We start from the raw sequence: 23,516 nt of genomic DNA, 5'->3' as shown, positions 1-23,516 counted from the left end.
TAACTCTCCTCAGACAGGACCCAGAATCTAAAACAAGAAGAAGAAACAAGCTGAGATAAGCTTATCTGAACAGAGAATTCAGCCCTTGAGAGGAACATTTGTGTTGAATGTATTTTTTAAACTTTTCCCCTCACACACAACACACACGTCAGGCAGAATCAGTTCTAATGTTCACCTAATTATAAGATCCTAATCTCAAACATGACTCCAACTCTTAGTTTGTCAGAACAGTAACAGCTGTTTTAACGTCACACGTCCTTCACCTTTATGGCCACACGGGGGCGCTGTCACCACGTCTGTTTGGGGCTTTAATCGTATTTATTAACTTTGGACAAAGCAGACAGTTTATCTGATCATGAAGTCTCTGCTGCGGTTGATTCCAGCTCAGTTTTCACACAAAGAATACTTCCTTCTTTTTTAAATATCAAACTTCTCCCCTAAAACAGGTAGAATCTCAGCAGAGTTTTTTTTTTTTTTTTTTGTTTTTTACACGCCTGCTGCAAATATATGGATATGTTCTGTTGTATATTTCTGTTATTTAAAAGCTGTTTTAGTTGGGGATTAAATGAGTTAAACAAGTCCTGATTATTTAGTTACGGATCAAAACTAGTAAAATCAGATATGTGGACAATTTTTGTTTTTACTATTTCTTGTAGATTGTTCAAAAAAAAAAGGCAATTTTTCTGTCATTTAGACCTTGCTTGTATTTTTCTGTCAGACAGAGAACAGTTTACATTTTGATGGCAGAAACAGACGAGACACAGCCTCATGGCCGACTGAAGCTGCTGGGATTCCTTAGAAGTTCTATTTTTCCTGTAATGATTGGATGGACATCTGCAACTGATCCACTTTAAGTCAACCCAATTAAAGATGGCCGACACAGCCTGTTTTAGTCCTGAACTCTGGCATAAAAGGCAGCGGGCGACATGCATTCCTTAATGGAGATACTGCATCTTTTATTATTATATAACTCACAACTATTTAAAAACATACAAAAGATCCAGTTCTAACATCTGCATAGAAATCAATTCTGTCTGAACGTAAAAGCAGAAGAGTCACCGTGAGTCTTTGTGCTCATGTTAGAGATCCAAACAACCCAAAACAACACGTTCTTCTTCAGGTCGACTGGGTGTTAGGAGCTCGGACAGCGAAGAAGAGTTTACATTTTCTTAGAAACGTGCAGAACTCTGCGAACTCCCTGAGGCCAGGATGGACACACACTGTTTAACCTTGACAAGAACCGAAGCTGTAACTTTTTATATTCTTCCTCCTCTGTTTGAAGACACTGTTTTGGACTCAGGTTTTCATAGAAATCCAGAGATTTAATTAGTTTGTAGATAAAAAAAAAGATAAACTAAGACATTGAAGTTACTTTAACGACACAAGAGGAAAACCAACTGGTTCTAAGAATGTCAGTAAATAATCCTTTGTCCTCCGCCGCCCGAAAAATATTTATAAAGAGATGTTTATCTTATTTCAGATTAGCTAAAAGTATCAAAAGATTAAAAACTAAACGCAGGATAAGAAGACGGAGAGAACAACGTTTTTTGAAGGAAATGAAGGGATCTCTGAGTGTTTCTACGAGGAAAATATTTGTAAATTAAGTGAAATCTTTTAAAAAGTATAAAAATTACAAAACCCAAAAGTCTCGGCACTCATCTGCTGAACGAGCTGAACGTTCTGATGTTTCCTAAAAATACCGTCCAATCAGAATTTCTTTAAAATCCCCCAATCTTTGTAAAGTAATCAGCCCACCTCTTCTCATCTGGTATCATTGAAAAGCCCTAAATGTCCTCTGAGGACAGATAAACGAGTTAATTCAGTGGGTGGGACAGATTCAGGTTCACAAATGTCCTCCATGTCCTCCACAGAGGACAGATGTGAAAGTCTAAAATAGCACAAAGGATGAAGAAGTAGAGGCCAAAAAATAACAAACAGACTCAGCATTCACACTTGAAGGAATGCATATCACCCGCCACCTTTAATGCCAGAGTTTTAAAGTAAGATCACCCAATAAGGACCCAGACTGACCTGATTCCTCAGGAGGAGGGGGTGGGGTGGGGTGGGGTTGGGTGGAGGGGTAAATACCAGCCTCCAGTCCCTCTGCGCAGCTGTCGAAGACTCTGAAACTAAATCCCTGCTCAGAAAGCAAAAGATGGCAGTAAGAAGGCAGCGAACCATTTTAGGAGACTCGTTTTAGATCTGTAATCTAACACGACGGGAAGCAGGAGCTGGGAAGGTCAAACTCCGGCCTGGGAGAGAAAACCGCTGCAAAACTAAATCCAAACCTGTTTGAGCGCTAAAACACCTCCAGGAAAGATTTAGTCGACCGCTCCGTTGTGCTGTGCTTTAACACACAGACGACCTTCAGTCATCAGAGGAAAACCAGATAACAATCCTGTTGACTGATGAGGTGAAAACACAACCTTCCAGCAGCAATGAAAGGTTTATTAAATCAATAGGTTTCTGTGGATTCATCTGAGGCTGAGCTTGTGGCGCAGGGAACACTTCAGAAGAACAGATTTAATTAGAAAACCAAAAAGAAATTGTGAATGTAACCCCACACAGTCTGAAACTAAAAACTGGAGATGGTCTGTAAAACAAACGCAGCCTGAAACTCTCCGAGGGAGACTGAAGGTTTCAGCCCGGCCCTCAACACCCATTCAGACCAGGTTTCTATGGAAATCTGTGAATAATTCTCAGAAACGCAACAAAGCCTAATAACTTCACAGAACCAGAAGGTTGGAAAACCGGACGATTAATTCCCCAAACCGGCCCTGAAAGACCCAAACTTTAACAAACGGACAGTTCTCAGAGAAGATGCTGCTCCGGACTAATTAGAAATTTTACGTCTTCAGGTTTTCCATTTTTCATTGGGGTCTGTTTATGTTTTATTGATTGCTTTTATGTTAGTGAGAAAGCGGCTCGGTGCCATAAATAAACTGAGCTTTTATTGTTGTTACTTCAGCCCATATCATGAGTAGAACGTCTGCTGAAGCTCCTTACGGATCTCTAACAGGACTACAGAGGTTTCTAATCTCCAGCTCCAGACGACCACGATGTGAGAGTGCAGATAAGATTTTCAGGATTTGACCAAAACGGCTACACCTCAGCTCTACATCATTTTAGCAGCGGTGATATCTATTCCAGCGAAAACTGCCGGAGAAAAGAATAATTTAATAAAGTAGGTCAAAAATGCACGTGAAGGAAAGCAGACTGAGCAGAAACACAGCCAGCTTCGTTAGTATGGAACACTTTTTATCATCCAAAACTGAGACGAAACAAAGACGAGGACAGAAGCGTTACAAAAGTGGATTCAGCTGAAAACAGACACTTCACCCTCAACCCTCAGTCCCAGACAGAAAAGGTTCGAATGAGTCAAATATTTAACATAAACACAACCTCAGAAGGCACGCGTTAACTGTGAGAGGCGGCGCATGTTTTCACAACAAACCAAACGACCTCATCGTGGAAAACTGTTCCCGTGACGACCTTTTTGGGCGCCTCAACAACATTCGCCACCGTTTCAGTCTTTACGTCGCGAGGAAGGTGTAGTCGTCCTCCACGAACCGTTAACAGCAGCGATAAGGAGGGCTACAGTCAGCCACGGGGCCAAAGATTGTTCGATCAAGAGCAGGAAGGTTTTGTGGTTGTAGGCCATAAAGATAAGCTGCTGATCGACACAAGGTTACAGTAAACTGGAAAAGTACAAGTTTTATGAGGAAAAAAAAAAAAAAAGGTAATTTTAAATTTGATGGTAGCAACACGGCAAGAAAAGGCTGTAAAGGTAAGTGTCTCGAACAGGAAACAGCTGAAGAATTCTGCAGCTAATTAGGTTAATGGGCAACAGGTCAGGGATATTAAAGAGCATTTCAGAGAAGCTGAATGTCTCAGGAGTAGAGATGGGCAGTGGAACAATTCAGAACTATTTTAAATACCCAACACAGGCAGGTCTGATTGATATCTGCAGGATTTCTGATGATCCCGACTCGTCATCTCTGCCCTCCATTCAGAGCAGGAAGCCAATCAGCGTTGTGTCGTTTTTTTTGTTTTTTTACGGCCCACCCAGACGCACACAGTGCCCCGCTCCCATGTGTTTCCGTGTCACCGCTGCACCCAGCACGCCATCCCACCGCGCCGAACCCTCAGCGTGTTTATTATTAATCCGAGTTCAGGCATTCCAGGAAGGAGAATGAAGCAGCTCTTTTGATCATTTTCTTAACGCTTCCTTATGAGCACGCACAACCCAACGCCCAATAAATGACTTGGCTGATGTGATACGGCAGTATTTGTGTTTGGGTTACTAAATAACCGAGTCAGTTAGGCAGCTGTTGCTGCTCCTAATGGCCCACAGCTATTAGTCATTATCATAAAATAAAATGTGCAACCAAATAAAAACCTCAAACACACAGTTTTCAATTAATCTTAATTAGCAGGAGCCTCATTATTGTGCCAGTTTTTTCTTCCTGAATTAAATATTAAATGAATGACTCTGAAAGTCTTTGAAATGCTAATTTTTTCTGACTTTTTGAAGTTTTTCTGGGCTTAATGGTGATCTCCTTCTCTGAAGGTAAACTTTTCTCACTCTTCTTGTTTTTCTTACTTCTCTGCTCTTAAAGGAAGAGTTAGAAGTTCGCTTAAAGTAAACAGAAAGACGTGTAATATTGACAGGTAACTGAAGACTGGCAGAGGCGAGGAACAAGTGGAGCTCCAGTGAGAAGCTGGTCCTGGATCAGCACCTGTTACCTTATCACTCACTGCATGGAAATTAATCCTTTGCATGTCGTCTACATCTTAAACTAAGGGACTCATGCAAAACTCGAGGATGTCTTTTGAGTTGAACGGCACAATGGATTTCTCAGTCAGTCTGCGTTTAGTTGTTCTGGGAAAAGAACAAAACTCCTCTCAGAATTCCCACGAAAACGAACGCACCTTTAGTTTGAAGGATTTATCACGACTCCTGTTCCGAAGAGGTTCGGACGGTGTGTAAAATGTAAAAACAAGCAGAATGGACTGATTTGTAACTCTCATAAACCCATATTTTATTCAAAATGGAACATAGTGAACGTAGCAGTCGCTAAAAGAAAAAAAAAAATGACCCTTTTTTATAACGAAGCTTGCTTTTAATTTGATGGCAGCAACACATCAAAAATGTTGAAACAGGAGCAACAAAAGGCTGTAAAACTAAGTGGTACCAATAAAAACCAGCTAAAGGGACATTTTGTAACTAATTAGGTAAATTGGCAACAGGTCAGTAAGAGGAGAGGTTATAAAGAAGATTTTAGAGAAGCTCCCAGAAGTAAAGATGGGCAGAGGTTCACCAGACTGTCCCACTCTGTTTAGACAGTTTTCCACAGTTTCAGAATAATGTTCCTTCATGGAGAAATGGGAAGACTAAATATTCCATCAGCTACAGTTCATAATATCATTCAAATATGTCAAGAATCTGCAGAACTCTCTGAGCTCAGAGGACAAAAGGCTGAAAGTCAATACTGGATGTTGGTGATCTTCTGCATTAAAACCAGGTTCTGGTTCTGTTCTGCTCAGGAACACTTCCACGGATCATTGTCTGTAAACACAACCCACTGTGCCGTCCACAGACGCTGCTTAAAGCTCTATCAGGCAGAGAAGAAGCCAGATATGAACACCATCCAGAAACGCTGCTGTCTTCTCTGGCCCAAAGAGGAGAACTGATCTGAGGTCAGACGGGTCCAAACCACAGAGGAGAGGAACCATCCAGCCTGTTATCAGGGCACAGCCTCTCTGATGCTATGGGGGTGCCATTAGTGCCTCTGACATGAGCAGTTTACACATCAGGAAAGGCACCATTACTGCAGAACTTTACTTAAATGTCCCAGAACAATAAATGTTCCCATTCAGCGAAAAATCCAGCAAAGACGACCCGGGGACTGGTATACAGCTGGAATCCTCCATCAGATAAGAACGGACTGTCGTTAGATTCTTCCTAGAGTAAAACATGGCCCCGACTTTTTGTTTTCCAAAAAGTTCCAACATTTGATGTTCCTTAGTGTGAATAAACTACAGGTTTGTGAGTTTTACAAATCATTACATTCTGTTTCTTTTACATTTTACACAACGTCTCCCCCCTTCTGGACCTGAGGGGGGAGGTTTGTTTGCACACAGGTGCTTAAGGTGTGGCGTAATTTCATGTTATAAGTGTTCGAGGGAGGAAAAGCCGTAAAAGTAGGTAGCAACATAAAGAGAGACTGGGAGGGGTGTTGAGAGGACAAGAATGTGTATTACCCTCCTTACTCCTGAGGGTTCTTCCTCCCCCTCCGCCTCACCTCAAGGCAGAGACTTTCTGTTTGCATAAAGAGCTAAAAGAGGGAGCCGACAGATCAGGGCAGGTGGCAACGGCCAACAGACGCCGAGAAAGGAGGATCCAGCTCCTACACCGACTTTCACCCAGCCTCAGAACACACACCCACTTTCTCTCTCTCACACACACACACACTTCGACACACTCAAAACTCCAGCCGAGTATCAAAGCAGGAAGGTGGACCTGATCCTGAGCAGAGGCACAGTTGAAACTCCCAGCTGGGGTTTGGGCTCTGTAAAAATGCCTCGTGGAGCGGAGAGGGAGTGATCCTCGCCGGGCCGAGGAAGATCAGGAGACGATCAGCTGACGTCTTCATCGTTTTTCCACAGGTAAACTAAACCTTTGCAGTGTTCATGCTTTTTAAAACAGCAGTTTGAGGCTCACTGTAGCTCTGCTGTGAGGCCTTGTTTACACGTGTGATCTCTTTTAGGAGCCAAAAACATCCAGCTTTTCCTTCTGAACTGCTGAGTTAGTGAAGACTAAACTCTGCTCCATCCAGTCAGATTCATTTCTACAAACTAGTAGCACTGATTAGGCTTCTTGAGCTTCTTGCTTACTGCTTTGTTTGTTTGTGTTTTCCTGTGCGCACACACACACACACGTCTGTTTGCCTCGACCGGCTTCAGATTCAGTTGAACCGTCTCTGCAGGCCCCCTGCCCCCTCGCTTCAAACAGCAGGTAGATCGAGTTTCATTTACTTTGGAAGCTGAGAACAGGTAGTGCAGCATCGTGGATGACAGTTGGGCAGGACACACACACACACACAGTTGAACCTATCACAAAAGAAGCTGAGCTACTACTTTACATGAGTAAAGCTTAAATTAAAAAAAAAAAAGAAAAACTTCTCTAATTTGACTTTCACCCAAATGAGGCCTGATCCAGGTCAGTGGGAGGGATGAGAAAAACAAGCAGTACTGATAATATCAGGGATCAAAAGATCAGGGTCGAAGCAGAACCCTGGACCGAGGTAATAAGGAGACCGAGCCACAGGTTCAGGTTTTTCCTTTCAGAACTTCAAATATTCAGTCAGAGTTCATATTTAACCCTGCTGGAGAATATATGAGCCTAAAACTCACGACTAAAAGCCGTTAAAAAGCGCCTAGTTAATCATAAACGCAGCTACTCATTCTTGTTTACAATTTTTTCTCAAAATAAGAAACTTTATTCAACAGGACACGAGTCCTGCTCCTTCGTTTTAAAACATCCAGACTAAAGTTTCCTCATTTCTTCATCAGTTTGACTCTTTTTGACATCAAACTGCAAATATTAACTTTATGTTCAGTGAACTGTACACACAAGGGGAAAAAAATGTTTCCTGTTCTTGTATAGATTTTATGATCAGGTGTTCTTCAACACAACATCGGCTTCAGACTGAGAGAAATAGCTTTAATGTTAGCGTCCATCATATGCAAGATATGACAAATAAGTTGGACTTCTACAGCACGTATTTAAGGTTTGTTACGTTCACGATGTGTCTTACAATCGAAACAATAATTGTGGCTTTAAAAAGGTCACTCCTTTTTATTTTTGTTCTTTCAACGAGACAAGTTTTTGAAAGCAAAGTATAAAAAAAAATAGGTCTGGTTTAAAACTTTTGCACAGTACTTTATGTCCATAAATCTGAAAGCATTTTTCTGTTTGAAACATTTATTTCTAGCAAAGGAACAAAGTCTAGAAACCTGGAAAATACTAAAAGCCAACTTTCAAAACAGTAAGAACCCAAACGAGAGGGTGAAATCATGACCAAAGGGGCGTTTTATTTTGGAAATATATTTAGAAAGGAATGTTGATAACGTGGTGACGTTCCTTCTGAACGGGCAGCAGAATGAAAACTGTAAAACTTTAACAAAGAATTTAAATTTGTTACTAAGTGACTGGAGGTGGAAACCCGAGCCGTTTAAACTCAGTATCAATGCTTTTATTTGCACTAATGTGATAATTCCTCATTAGACCAAAGCTTTAATCCACATGGATTATATGTGCCAAAGTGCCCAAAGCTGGACTTCTATTATTTAATTTAATTTGTTTATTTAATGTTAGTCGGCTGCTAGTTCCTTTAAAATTGAAATTCAGGTCTTCTGTTTATGAAAATTAAACTTTTCTGAGTTATGGCGCGAGGAATATTAGCCAGTTAACACATGTATGATTAATATTTCTGGTGTTTATTGATCTTATTTGTCTAGTCATTTTTAAAAGCGACTTCCACAGTTCTGTAAATATTTGATGTTTTGTGCTTCATAGATTTATTTCGGTTACTTTAGACACAGGTAAAGTCGTCAGCATTGTTAGTATGACACTTAACATCAGCTCCTTATGGCAAGGGAAATAATTCAGGAAGCAGACTGAGTTTCTGCTTCATCACTCCAGGAAAAAAAAAGACCACACCCTGTAATTGAATATCAGTACGAGGGGAAAAGGGGGAGAAAAAGGCGTCAAAAGCGACGATTAAAGGAGTCTCGATACTAATAAAGGTGCCATTATAATTACACAGGGGGGAAAAAATCTGTCCTAATCCTCGAGAAGCCTGATTAAATTCAGCAGGGATGAGGACAGACGCTGGTAATGCAGGAATGTCAAGGGTAGATGGAGCGATTAGACGGAGAACAAGTGGGGACTTTGTGTAAACAGGAGAAGTGAGGTAAAAACCAGCCTGAAGGCTCCGGGAGGAGAACACCTGGACTCTGACAGCTTTTATCCACAAACACAAACACACACATCACTCACTTCTAATACCACACTCAACTCCAGCAATCCCATTTTCATCCTAAAACATGACTCAAAGACACTAAATTAACCCTCAGCTGTCCTTAAGGTCTGTTCTTTTTAAAGGTATTCAAGTCTGCCGGTTAGAACAGAAACTGAAAAGATCAAAAATTCACAGGAAGTGTTCTCAGACGGGAACAGGCGTCAGCAGAAAAGCACTCACCTACAACCACCTTATATCAGCAGATCAAGGAGGAGGACACAGGACATCACGCTGGCCGGTGTGGCTGCAAGCCTTCGTTTAAAAACGGCACCTAAAAAAAAGATTGAGACAATTTTCAGTCTTGCAAAAAGACTGCTGCTCCTTACAGCATGAGCATCAATATGTAAAGTCATGTTAGTTCACTTATGAGTTTATTAGGTTAAGTTTTTGTGGAAAACTATTTTAGAAACCCCAACAAATACTTATTTAGCCACAGGTTAGTTTGATGGTTGCTGCTCTGGCATTCGCTGCTGCTAACAACCTGCAAAAAATGAAAACAGAAAGAAAATGAACAGCAGAAGTTTCCTAAAGTCCAGTCAGAAATAAAAGATCAATATTTTAAACAATTAGTGAGACCGGTAGCAACTTGCTCAGGCACAAAAACTTTCAGTAATATTGAATTTGGAGAACATTAGCAGATGTTTGTACTAAACGAGTTATAAAAAACTTTTATTCATAATAAAAATCTGATTACAGAGCCAAACCTGTCTATAATTTAAGGTGGTGTTTATGGGAGCTTTGGCTTTAATTTCTTGTTTTGACTGAAAGGTTTCCTGGATTATTAAACTTTTAAGGACATTGTACCCAGGTGTACAGGCAGAACTGAACTGCCCACTTTACAGGCGTGGATTAATGGTTGTCTTTGTCCTCTTCTGTCATTTTACTGACTTGTTTGTTTCCGTCTTGTCGGTTGAGTAAATCCAGAAGATTACTCAACCCATCTGACCCATTTTGAATTGCTCCTGTAACTGAATTACTCACCTGGCAGATCATAATCTCATCAGCTTTGTGATGTCTTGTGCGCACTGACGCTGAAGGGTAAAAATAGTTCGGAGTTCAAACATTCAGATGGCTCGGATATAATCTGCTCCGATTGACTTGTTAGGATTACAGCTGGGGATGAATGGGGAAAAAGGGGGGTTTGGAAAAGGAGAACAATTTTTATATATCAACAACAACGATGTTAACTAATCTCTACTTTTTACTCCTTCTCTTTAGATAATCCAGGAAATAACTGACCAAGAAGGACAAAAGAAAAATAATCAAAACAAAAACAAACAAAAGAAGAAGAACAGGCAGCCGACGGGAAGTCTGGACAAAAGGGAGGAAGGTTGAAGTTTCTGAAGATGGAGCAAGACACTCAGCAGATTTGGTACACGCAAATCCCCCCTCAGGAGGTGCCAGGAGAGGTGCAAAAGAAGATCTCCGTGGCCAGCCAGCCGGAGTGCTCCATCTGCTACAACACCTACGACAACGTCTTCAAAACCCCCAAGCTGCTGGAGTGCACTCACACCTTCTGCCTGGAGTGCCTTTCCCGCCTCATGGCAGTCTCGTTGTCCGACCAGGATGACATGGGTGGCAGCGCGCGCCTCTCCTGCCCCTTCTGCCGCCACCCCACCATGTTGCCCGTGGAGGGACCCCCAGCCTTGGCCACCAGCCGGGAGGTCCTCTGCAAGCTGCCCAGCCACCAGCAGAAGGAGGAGCCGGTGTGGCTGGAGGGGGAGAAGCTGTGCTACAAGAGCTCCAGACAGGACGCCGCGGCTGGCGCCCCCGACAGCCCCACGGCCTTCTGCGTCTGCATCGACATCGGGGCCAGCAAGTCGGCAGACACTCCGGTCCAGACCAGGCCCAGGACTTCAGGCCTGCTGGGCAGACTGTCAGACTGGAAGAGGATGATCCTCTTCTTCGTGCTCATGGTGCTGCTCATCGTGGTCGTGCTGTGGCCGCTGCAGTGCGTCTTCAGCACCGGAAACCTGCACTGCACGAAGGATCAACAGCAAATCACCACAACTTTCACTCCCTTCATCAGCAGGCCTGGCCCGAAAAGATAAAACTATCAGGACTTCAGTGACGATGTACAGAAAGACTCCATATCTGCTCTTTGGATTAGAGCACCTGATTGTTCCAACCACAAATGACAAAACTCCTTTTTTATTTAAAGTACTTACTTTAAAGCTACATTTTTGACCACCTGGCTCTTCTCTGCCAAACCATAGTGTCACAAAGATGATTTTATCTTTAAAAAGCATCCAATAACAGTTCGAAATTGCCACAAATGTAATTTACATCCAACAGGAAAAAGGAAGTTAAGAGACAGTGAAAACATTACAGCTCAATCCAAAAAAATGTTTTGAAAATAGATCAGATGATGCAGATGAACAGGTCCGATGACCTGAGCTGCAGGTCGGCGATTTATTGCAAATGTCTACTAAACATTTAGCGATGATGCAGAAAGTTGCCATTGTGTTCAAACCAAACAGAGGAGCTTTGTGACATTTACTGTGACCGGACCAAAATGTGAACTTTGTTTTTTTTTTTTTTTTTAAATCATCCCCAGGTGACTGCAAAGGTTCATCACATGAGGGGATGATCGTGATTCAAGTGTGCCAACTGAAAACATTGTGCACTGTACCTTTGATTGTGTGTGTGTGGGTTTTATATGTCCTTGTTTACAAAAGTGTGACTGAAAGTAAAGTATTAACACAAATCATGTCAAAACTAACAAGACTGAATCTGAAGACTGCTGCTTGTAAGCGGAGGAGCAGGTTTAGTAAACTCTTCACAAAATAACTTCTGAAGTTCTGTTTTCACATAAACTCCAGGTTTATACAGGAGCTGTAAAACGAACCGGGTGCTGTTCAGTTTTTATTTCCTCCCGACATCAATCTTTAACCTGGAACTATAAGAGTCAACCTTTCCTCCGCCTGGGCAGGAAGTCAGATTTATTAATTCCTGGTCTTGGTGCGTCACAAAGAGGAAAAGTTAAGCTGCGGGATTTCCAAATTTGCTCACCTATTACATGCACTTGACAAGATTTACTTTAAATTTGGGCTTTTATGTAGAAGCGGCCATAAACGTAGAACTTCCTTTAAAGGCCATTTGCGCTGCCAGGAAACACGGTTAAATATTAAACCAAGATGAAAGCAAACACAGCTCCAAACGACTTGTTAACAAGGAAGTCTTCTTAAAGAGAAACCCTTCTTTTTGCCAAATGTTTGTTTTTCTCTGCTACCTTAAACTGAACCGTTTCAAATGGGAAGCTTGTTCATTTTAAGGCATATCCTGGTAAAAAAACAACAAAAAAAAACAACCTAAGAGCTTTAGTTAAAATAATCATCTTAATGGTGTTCTTTTCTTGATTTGGAACGTAAAACACAAACTTTTTGCAGGTTAATCCACAGCAGTTACCCTGGTTGAGCCAGTTTCCTAAAATGTGCTTTTCTGTACTGATTTTAGCCAAGTGCTTGTTATTTTCTGTGGGTAGAGCAATTTCTACTCATTCGAAAGATAACCGCTGTAAAAAAAAAAAAAAAAGAAAAGTAGAACAAAGTTCATAACTGCCTGATTTCTCTTTCAGCTGGAGGCAAAACAATCAGAGACGCAGGAAGTCTCCAGGTTGGATTTCTTTCAGGCGCTGTCATTTCCAAACCCAAGTTCTTAAACAACACCAAACTGTGTGGAGCTTTTCAATGTGCCATCATAAATCTTTATTCATCTATTTGATGATTATCCATTTCTGGCAACTCATTGCATCAGCAGATGTTTCCAAAAAAACAAACAAACAAAAACAAACAAATAAAAGGCGTCTGGGTGGAGTCAGTGCAAGAAGAAGATGAAAGTGGACAACAATGGAGCACTTTGAAAAATCACTACTGCAACCAGCAGGGAGAGGGAACCCAAACCACTTCGGCACGTTCAAGTAAACGTAAGAGAACCGGCAGAAATAAACGTTCCGGCTGCAGGTTCAGGATTTACTCATCAACACCCATCAACAGTGAAATTACAAGAAGGAATAAATCAGTTTAAAAGGAGACAATCAAAGAAAAATACCTCAACAGCAGAAATCTAAAGCACAGTCAGAAACACGTCAACAGCTAACGGACATCCACGCAGCCTGAGGCGAAAGGTTCTGCACTTTCACACTTTCAAGTACTGATGTTCCACCGGGTTACAAACAACCGAGCCTCAGAGACAGAGCCACACATGACAAAATGACCCACAATGAATGATCAGAAACGGGGGGAAAACAATCCACAAATCATTTCCCATTCACCAAAGGAAAAAAAGGAAAACTGAAAAGAAACGGTCTTAATGTTCAAATGAAACTGAAGAACATCAAGTAGTGCAGCATTTTAACAGCAGGCGTCCAGCAGTGGCATTCAGGTCAGAAATCAGAGCTTTTATTCACAATAAAATAAGAGAGCAAAAATCTATACCAGGTAAAGCCTCAAAACAAACATAAAAAAGAACCATGTTGCCTCACAGTCAGATATGGCTGCTGCAGGTTACATTCAACAGTATCAAATAAAGTTTAATTGAATTATTTCAGCATCTTTAGCTCGGCGGTATTAAGTTGTATTTTATATGGATTCTAGTCCACCCACGCAGGAAGAGTCCAATTAAAGATAAATAAAAAGGTATGTCCTTCACCTGGAAAGAGTCTGAACACAAATACCTATAAATGCTTCTGAGCTGGGCTTTTAATCTGAAGGAAAACATTACTTTGAAATGTTCCTATTAAGGGTTACAACCCTGGAGTTTTACCAACTCGCTCCGGGTTTGCCACAAATTTAAAACCCTCTGACGGATCCTGTTGGGGCGTGGAAACGGGACGTCTTCAGCGGTCCTGGGATTCCTGCTACCAGGAGGCAAGCAGACCACGCTCTGGGTTCTCCGCTCGTGAACCGGGTTCTCAGTTGAGTTCTCCGGGGCTGTGGGGGTGTTGGTGGTACATATCAGTGAGAGCCAAACGAGGGCCAGTTTTCCAAGCACCCGCCAGGAAAAAGCGGATCTGGTTTAGGTGTTGTGGCTGGGCCGTGTTTGGTTTAAAGCAGGTTATTTTGGTGCCGATTCTGAGGCTAAAAATAGGCAACAGTCTGACTCATCACACGGACGACGTCATCGTCCTCACCCTGCTACCGTCAAACCTGGATTACAGCCATCTTCTAAATTACTTTTTGGAGACAAATCTATTCTTTAATCTCGGGCAGATGGCCATCTGGGCACTGTAATCCCCCCACGCCTTACCCCCCCCCCCGTCTTCTGGTGACAATCTCGTCTGACAGATGCTGAACCACGTCAGACCTGCGGCTCAGTGAGGACAGCGAGTCGAATACAGACGATGATGGTGAGCCTTTTCCGATTCCCGCGGTCCGTTCAGCATTCCTTTCCAAGAACTCTGGAGTCAGATACATTTAAATAACTTAAAGTGTAAATAAAATTTGGTGCTTGGTTTCCTGCTTCAGTAGGTGTGCTTAAACATGATCTCATCAATCATAATGCAGCTTTATAAATATACTGGATATATTTAAATAAACATAATTTTATAATCATGTTACACAACCATAATACCAAGATTATGCACAATAAAATGATAAAATATTGGGGAAAAACTGAATTATTTTGTTCTCCGTGGGACCTTTGGAGACCAGATAACAGGACAGAAACATTCCTTCCTTTAACCACCTGTTAGAGCCACCAGGTTTTCTCTGAGTTAGCTTTTTTTTGTCACACTTAAATGTTTTAAAACGGCAAACAGGTTTTAATACCAGACAAAGAGAACCTGAGTAAAAACGAACTGCAGTTTTCAAATTATGAATTCATTTATTAGGAGGGAAAAGCTGGTCCTCTGTGAGGAAGTAACTGCTCCTCTTGATGAATCTTGTTAAATCATCCACCATCATCTAAAGCTCTGCAGGCATCACTCAACTCAGTTAAGGTCAGAGTTCATGAGATAACAATAGGAGACAAAGGGAAAAAAAAATGGCTTCCATAGGAGAGTTTTGAGGCAAAAACGACTGCTGAGCAAAAACAACGAGGACTGTCTGACATTCACCAGAAACATCCTGATAATTCTACAGATTCATGAGGAAAATGTATGAAGGCGCGCTTCTCGTTACACCACATTTCACAAAAAGAACATCACACCAACAGTCAAACATGGTGGAGGTAGTGTGATGGTCTGGGGCCGTCTTGCTGTAAAAACCATGGTGGAGAACGTCCGGCCATGCTCGAGCTCAGTTCTGCAGCAGCAAAGTTCCTCAGCTGAGTGAAAGACTCGTTACCTGTTACTGATGAAGGTTGTTGCTGCAAGGGGGGCAACAAGCAGTTCATCGGTTTTAGGAGCAGTTACTTCCTCACAGAGGATCAGGTTGGTTTGGATAGCTCTTTTTCCCCCTAATAAATGAAATCATCTTTTAAAAACTGCAGTTTGTATTTACTCAGGTTCTCTTTGTCTGATATTAACATTTGTTTGCTGATCTCCAGTTACGTCAAGGAACAAGAGAACCTGCATTTACAACAGAAGGGGGGGATTACATACAGCTAACTTTTTATAACAGTCACATCTCTTAAAAAAAACAAAAAACTAAACTAAATAGTTCACTTTTACACACAAAATTAATTTTTTTTTTTGACAAAGAGTAAGAAGACAGGGCTTGCTCGCCCTTCCTGAGCCTCAGGACCCTGTAGGAGGTTACATCACCGCCCCTGTCATCACTCTGCAGCCGCAGTAATAACCGCCACAGCTGGAGGGACGAGGCGCAGCAAAAACAGTCTGAAGTTCGAGTTCAAATGACAGCTGGCAAAGACTGAAAAGAAGGATAACCAGCAGAGTGATTTCTGGCAACAAGTTGATGAACAGCTTTGACCTTCTCCGTGGTCCTGTGCAGCTCGGTTAAGTCCAGGAGGGGGCAGAATCCAGGCTCGGTCTCCGCACCCCCCCAGAGGAAGGGAGGATTTGTCAGGTGAGCCGGAGCTCCCAGGGCTCGTGAAGAAACAAAAGTAGAGATGAAACCGCAGGCTAGATTACAGACACTTCCTGTCGCAAGGCACTTAAACTGGCTGAGCGAGAGTCTTGGAGGAGGTGGGGAGGGGAGGGGGGGCATCATGCTGCAGATTCCTCTATTTTACAGAAGGTCAGACTCCAGACTGAGAGGTTCAGCAGCAGGAGACGGGGCGCCTCACCACCTTCGGGCCAAGCCAGGGTCCACTGAGGTGGAGTGGAGTTTCGAGCGCCACACTCCCCCCCACCCGCACCACCACCAACCCTCAAAGGGCTTTTTCAGACGCACCTCTGCAGAAAGCTGCACGCAGAAAAACAGACAGGTGAAATTAATGTGTGCTGCCACTTTGAATGATGGACAACAAAGTCCTGCAATTTAATGATACGGCGCTAAAAACACTATTAGCATAGAGGAGCCTTCTCCTAACAGTTTCCTGCAGCATGAATGAACCTGCTGACAGGTGATGAATGAGGACAGAGAGAATTTATGACCCTCTGAACTAAATTCCGGCACTCTGATAACACTAGATTATCAAAGATCTCGATCATGTACAATGTTTTATACAAGAGTCTTCACATGAAAACAAATAAACCCAAATATTAAAGTGAACAGTTTAAACATGCTGACCTAATTTTTGTGTTTCTAATGTCTTAGAGCCAACACCATTAATAAAACTGATGAGTGGTTATTTATAATCCTGCAGGATGAGGTCACGAAGTGGGCCGGTGACCTCTTGACCCCAGTCCAGGATGTTGGTGTTCTGATGCAATACCCGGGCTTTTATTTTGAAAACTGACAGACTTCTTTTTGGCGCTCTGTCTCTGGCTTCCTGAGAGCCCAGCTGCCCTCCTCAGCTTGACATACTTCCATCAAAAATAGCCAAGGCCTCATATTTTTAGCAGAATGGAGGAGAGTGATACTTCTGAAACCGTCAGTTCAGACGATGCAGCTGCTCCCAGAGGAATCCACGGCTAAGTCTGGATTTTCCTTTGAATCCCACAAAACACTCTGTTGCTTTTTCACATTTTATTTATATAGTTTTTGTTTATTCTTATAAATTAATCCTAGCTTCATTACTTCCTCTCTGCAGTCCTCCATTACAGAGTGAACAGAGACCCCGTTCAGACTTGTTCAATTCTGGTCGAGCGACAGGACGGCGCTACATGCAGGTGTGAACGGCACCAATATACACTGAAAACATCATCATTCAGACCACCTGGACCCCTTTTTATCCATAGGTTTGGTGGTGTGAACACAATCCATCCTGATCCTGGTTGTAGGACCTCCTACTGAGCTGACGTGACCACACAGGTACTACCAGGATGTGCCAGAGTGAAAAAATAATTCTATTAATAAAAAAAGAGCCAGGTGTGACCCACTTTACATTTAGCAGAACCGTCAGTAAAACTTCAGCACGTTGTTAGAAATTCCAGTTAAAATCCACACAGAGGCCAAATTGACCTATAAAGTCAGAATAATGAGTCATATCCAGGTCCTCTCTGATAGAGTTGTTTCAGCTGATTAAATTGCTCAAGTTCAGTCCTGAACCCAGATATTTGGACCACAGGGATACAAACGAGTCTGAGCTTTAACTATAAACACAACAAAACAATTATAAATCATTGCACTTATTAGAATATCCATCATTCCTTTCCCACAGCCTTTGAAACCCATTCGCTCGTAATAAACAAGCATCAAATCTGTGACTCAATCATGTTCATTCTACTTGATATTAGATATTAGGAAAAAAACAACATAGTACAAACTGTGGCTGATTCTAGTCATAAACTAAATCCCATCTCTTTGTTTTTTGAAGCTCAGTTTTTCTTTAATATTCTTTCAGCCCCTCACGGCTGTCTTATCAATTTAAACTTGAAAATAAACCATAAACCTGTTATTTGCTCGGAAAAATAAAATCTATTTGACTCAGTGGAAGAAACTCAGAGGCTCGTCATCAGCGGAAAATCTCCTTCAGGGAAAAGTTATGTTTTTCTGACACATCATAAGTTCTTAGTTTTTCCACTGAAGCTATATTTACTTGTGCAAATAACAGGTATTATAATGTTTTCCTTTACAACTGTCACTCTAATGCAACCAATTCAAATAGTTCAACAATAAAAATGTTTTCCGCAAGCTTAGAAAACCCCCCTTTTTTAACGGCAGAAAAATACCAAAACATTTCATCGTTTTAAAGAAAAGACTTACAGAGAGGCAGAGAAGAGAGAAGCGGACGTCCACAGCGACAGTTTTACCTCCTGGTGTTGCTGCTAAAAGACGTCTGAGGGGTTTTGAAGTTTATATTCTCGTACACACTTGAAGAATCATCGTTTGTCATTCTACAACAACACAAAAAAGGAAAATATTCACCAGTAAAAAAAAAAGACATCTTTTTATGTTTTGGCTCGTGTGTCGTACTTACACAGAAGAGGAGCGGGAGGAGGCCATACTGTGTTTGGACCTTGAGTTGGTCATCTGGGGATATTTGATGTTGGAGTATTCTCTCTCCTTCATCTTATTCCTCTGAAAAAAAGACAAAATCAGCTAATATTAAACACAGACATCTGACTGGCTGATCTTTTTTATCTGCTCTACAGTAAATGCAAGATAAAACCTGGTGTGGTAGTAACTGGAAGTGCTTTGAGCTCTAAAGGCTCCATCATACTTCATAAGAAGTCAGTTCGTGGTCAAGTGGTTGCGATCAGAACGGATCAGAACTCCCAGGAAGCTCTTTCCTTCTCCTACAACGTTAAAACGGGTTTCTTTGCACCAGTTTCCTCAACTCTCCTGTCCTTGTACAGATTTTTGCTTCCCTCACCCCGATCAGATGTGTTTATTTAACCGACTGAGACAATAAGAGCCACAGAGAGCCGCCTGTGTCTCCTCGCGGTCTTTTTAAGCTCATAGGTTTCTTAGTTTTGCTGGAAAAGTTGTAAAGACGGCTGTATTTTCTAACAGCCTCCAGCTGATTCTCAGTGGAGCAGAAGAAGCAAAATGACTCCATTAAAGCTCACCGGCTTTTCTGACCAATCACACAATAATTGGCGCAAACCCCCTGTGAGAAACGGTTTGACCTGGGCCTTGTGTCACAAAGCTGCTACGAGAACAAAATGACGCAGTTTTCGTCACACAACCACATGAATGACTGCCGATTTCATGACTTCTTATGAAGCCTGGAAAGGCCTTAACAGATCAAGTACTCACAATATATCTGATCAAAACGACTATAACTCCGCCCCTCATCGTCTTCACATGATCTTATTTTAAAACTCTGGCATGATTGCAGTCAATCAGTTTACCTGCTCTTCTTCCAGTCTCTTCTGAGCCGTGTCTATGTACTGCTGCACCGCCATGTAGATAAACTTATACTGGGCCTCTGTTTGGACCATGCCCGATCTCTGCTGCCGTACCATCTGGATGGTCTTTGGGATGTCAATGTCACAGTCGAGACCTAAACCACACAAATCCAGAAATAAATAGAGATGCCGGAGAGAGAACCGGACCTTCACCTCTCAGATTTCTCACCTTGTCTGCTAATAATGTCAATGAGGATGTCGATGACGATAATGGTGCCGGTTCTGCCGATGCCTGCACTGAAGAGACAACAGAGGGTCAGAAATTAACTGGAGCTGCGAGCGGGGAAACTTTGCATCAACATTCAGCTGAAAGAAAATAAAAATATTACATTTTATTCAGCTATAAAGAACTTTCTAAAAATCTGTATGATGACAGAAATAACAGCAAATTTGTTTTTTAGATGCGTAATAAAAAAGCTACTTTTTTGTGATTTATCCGCCACATGTGTTTCCATGCTGTACTTTTTAATGAAATCTTTGGTGACATTTGTTGTATTTTGGATGCAGTCGTTTCCTTAATTGCAAACAAAATGCAAATGAGCTGGAAGTTAATGACTTGCAGGCTCCTGGTCACACATTTGTCTCAGACACACAGAGGAAAGTCAAACACATCTGTTCTTAACGCTGCATTTTAATAACCATGCTATAAAATAAAGTGCTGACAGTTTAGGTTACTGTACTTATATATACACTTATGGCAACGTTAGATTTAGATTTTTGAATAATTTGCTCATGTATCACATATAAAATGCAGTTAGATGAAGGAGAACATTGTTGAACTCACAATGAAACATGAATGAAGCAGTCAGCAGGTGATGATAAGGGAAGGTAAGGAGTCTGATCTGTTTAGTCAGATTGCATGGGTTTGTGGATAGTGGGCAAACAAAAAGTAAAAAATAAAGACAGACATCTGGTTGTATGTTTGGAACTAGTTTTAAAAAAGATAAATATTCAAATTAAAACTAAATCTGAGGTATTATAGTTCAGAAGTTGCTGTTTTGTCTTTAAAAGAGAAAAACAAGGACAGTTTTATGAATAAAAAACATTTATTTCTAGACAGCTTTGCTAAGTTGGAGGACTCACAGTGAACATTTACATTATTCACTTATTCATTACATTGGTTTTACTTTGGTCGACATCAGGGTCAAACCTGGATCTTATTTTTAGCACACCCCGGTGGCCAGTTTAAGCATTTTAGATCATCCGACTAATGTAAAATAATCTGATTGGAAACCGACTCAACATGAAGAAAAAAGAAAACCAAGCAGTGGTGGGTTTTACCTCACAGAACAGTTCAGAAAATATTATTATGAAGTTTCAAATTGAAAACAAACTTAAGAGTCAAAATTCAGTGCTGAGTCCTAAAAAACATCACAGGTAAAATAATTAGATGTTACAATTGGTTAGATAACTTTTTATTGAACAAAAAACTAAACACATAAAACTGTGATTTAAAGATTTCACTGAAATAGAATTTCAGCTGTGAATTGGATCTTTATATTTATGACTGATTTCATCCTAAAATGATTAAAATTGTTAATCTTCATTCAATACAGCTATGATTCAATTCTCTCTTTTTATTAAACCTAACATATACTGCTCTCATCATTTCTAAAAAGAAAAAAAGGAGTCAGAACATTTTTAAGTGTATTAAAATCCCTGAAATCTTATTCCCAACAAATATTCAAACATAAATTGTTTTGTAGAAGTACTGACAGTTTCTTGGACAAATCTCACTTTAAGCTGGACACTTTGTCTCCTCCTTACAAGCAGATTTTTGTGCCATGGAATTGGACGGGTATTTCAAAAGATGCCCAGAAGGATGGAGCTTCGAAGAGGAACCATAAACTTTATGATCTGAATCCACTTCATCTTAAAGCTGTAAAGTGTTTGTGGATTAAACCAACAATCGGCCTGCAGTTTATCTTTAAGGGTTTTTCTGTACGCAGCAGTAGGTGTTTTCTTTTTGACGGATCTAGTTTTGCTTCATTCAGCTCCATCAATCAGGCCTGATCGATGAAGTGCTGCAGCTTAAGAAACAAAATTTTCCCCAACTTCTTCAGAGTCCTTAGGAACTTTAGTTAAACATCATCTTCCCTGACCATAGAATTACCTGCTTGATTTCTCAGTTTGTAGAATCTCTCCTGCTTCCTACCTGCATCTATTTTCAGTTATTAACACCAAGGAAGGATTTTCTACCCTGTAGGCTCTTATTTATGCCTCACCACATTTTTACATGACTTTCTGAGTCTCTTCAGTGTAAGATGATTTAAAATTGTATTATGGAAATGTTGCCTCAAGGTGTGTGGTTTTAAAGGGAAGGCTGGCAGAAAATGTGTTTTTAACCTTAGCAACACTTGTTAGGTTCTTCTTTGTGCCATCAAAATGACTCAGTTAAATACACCATTGCCAAACGTATTCACTCACAGATCCAAATCCTTGAATTCAGGTGTTCCAATCACTTCCATGGCCACAGGTGTATAAAATCAAACACCCAGGCATGCAGACTGCTTCTACAATCATTTGTGAAAGAATAGGTCGCTCTCAGGAGCTCAGTGAGTTCCAGTGTGGTACCATGATAGGATGCCAACTGTGTAATAAGACCAATAAGACCAGTCATGAAATTTCCTCACTGCTAAATATTTCACACTCAACTGTTAGTGGTATTATAACAAAGTGGAAGCGATTGGGAATGACAGCAGCTCATCACAGGGCGGGCTCAGAGGATGCTGAGGCTCATAGAGCACAGAGGTCACCAATGTTCTGCAGAGTCAACAGCTGCAGATCTACAGATCAGCTCAAGAACGGTGTGTTCTTGGAATGGAAACCCATTCCATGAAGCTCTCTACACAGAGCTTCATGGAATGGGTTTCCATGGCCGAGCAGCTGCATCCAAGCCTTCCATCACCACGAGCAAAGCGTTGGATGCAGAAGAGTAAAGCACGCAGCCACTGGACTCTAGAGCAGTGGAACATGTCCTCTGTAGGGACAAAAGCTTTCCTGTCTGACGATTTGATAGACCAGTCTGGGTTTGGCTGTTTCCAGGAGAACGGCACTCGTCTGTCTGCACTGAGCCAAGTGTAAAGTTTGGTGGTGATAATATGATGGCGAGGGGGTGTTTTTCAGGAGTTGGGCTCGGCCGCTTAGTTTCAGTGAAAGGAACTTTTAATGCTTCATAAAAACCTAGACATTTTGGACAATTTCCTGCTCCCAACTTTATGGGAACAGTTTAGGGATAGCCACTTCCTGTTCCAACAGGACCAGTGTACAAAGCAAGGTCCATAAAGGCATGGATGTGGAAGAACCTGACAGAAGACCTTTAGGATGAATTAGAGCAGAGACTGTGAGCCAGGCCTTCTGTGCAACATCAGTATCTGACATCACAGATGAGTTTATGGAAGAATGGTCAAAAATTCCCATAAACACTCCTGAACCTGTGGAAAGCCTTCCCAGGAGAGTTGAAGCTGTTATAGCTGCAAAGGGTGGGCCAACATCAGATTAAACCCAACGGATTAAGTATAGGATGTCACTCAAACCCATATGCGTGTGAAGGGAAGCGAGTGAATACTTTGGGCAAAATAGTGTCGGTTGCACACTTTGTTTTTAGATTTTGCTTTTTCATAGTGATAACATAACATTTCATCGTCCATCTTTGCTGTACCTGCAGTGGACAACAATGGGTCCAGTGTCTTTAATGGTGCTCTGTGTGCGGTTGACCTCCTCCAGGAACCAGAGGACCCCACCGGGCTCATTAGGCACCCCGTGGTCCGGCCAGCTCAGGTACTGAAAGTGCCAGATGTACCTCAGAGGCTCCTTCTACAGTGAAAAAAGATCATGAGATGAAGATGAAAAACATAGTCCAAGTATCTTTTTATCTGTGTAAACTATAACAAACATTAAGGAATAAAACAGAGATAACTCCAAATTAACACAGTAAAAAATTAGACAAATTAAATGATTAAAATGAGTGTGGTAACTCAAATCTCTAAATTGCTTATGGGTTTGTTCAGGATCCACCCAGTCCTCCTGTGTGTCTGGTCAGTAAATCAGCTCAAAGGGAGAGCAGAACCTTT

General features: G+C 41.5%; 2 protein-coding genes across 4 annotated transcripts in view; one reads left to right on the top strand and one right to left on the bottom strand.

Annotated features, from left to right (window-relative positions):
* The first annotated feature begins 6,175 nt into the window (after window positions 1-6,175).
* LOC108233020 (RING finger protein 223) lies at window positions 6,176-12,937 on the top strand. Its single transcript, XM_017411182.2, has 2 exons — window positions 6,176-6,669; window positions 10,305-12,937. Exon 2 carries the CDS (start codon window positions 10,433-10,435, stop codon window positions 11,135-11,137), a length of 705 nt encoding a protein of 234 aa, XP_017266671.1. The 5' UTR covers window positions 6,176-6,669; window positions 10,305-10,432; the 3' UTR covers window positions 11,138-12,937.
* A 106-nt stretch (window positions 12,938-13,043) lies between these two features.
* The window catches only part of ptpn11b (protein tyrosine phosphatase non-receptor type 11b), a 42,751-nt gene continuing 32,278 nt past the window's right edge, over window positions 13,044-23,516 (bottom strand). For all 3 annotated transcript variants that reach the window (XM_017411409.3, XM_017411410.3, XM_017411412.3), the window contains exons 11-16: window positions 23,105-23,259; window positions 19,613-19,680; window positions 19,387-19,538; window positions 18,510-18,610; window positions 18,296-18,426; window positions 13,044-16,390 (exon numbers count right to left, since the gene is read on the bottom strand). In XM_017411409.3, coding sequence (XP_017266898.1) covers window positions 18,339-18,426; window positions 18,510-18,610; window positions 19,387-19,538; window positions 19,613-19,680; window positions 23,105-23,259 — 564 coding nt within the window. In that variant the 3' untranslated portion in view covers window positions 13,044-16,390; window positions 18,296-18,338. The remainder of the gene's footprint in view (window positions 16,391-18,295; window positions 18,427-18,509; window positions 18,611-19,386; window positions 19,539-19,612; window positions 19,681-23,104; window positions 23,260-23,516) is intronic.

This window comes from Kryptolebias marmoratus, linkage group LG8, assembly GCF_001649575.2.
Source record: "Kryptolebias marmoratus isolate JLee-2015 linkage group LG8, ASM164957v2, whole genome shotgun sequence".
Lineage (NCBI taxonomy): Eukaryota > Metazoa > Chordata > Actinopteri > Cyprinodontiformes > Rivulidae > Kryptolebias > Kryptolebias marmoratus.
This window is presented reverse-complemented; position numbering and strand designations above follow the sequence as displayed.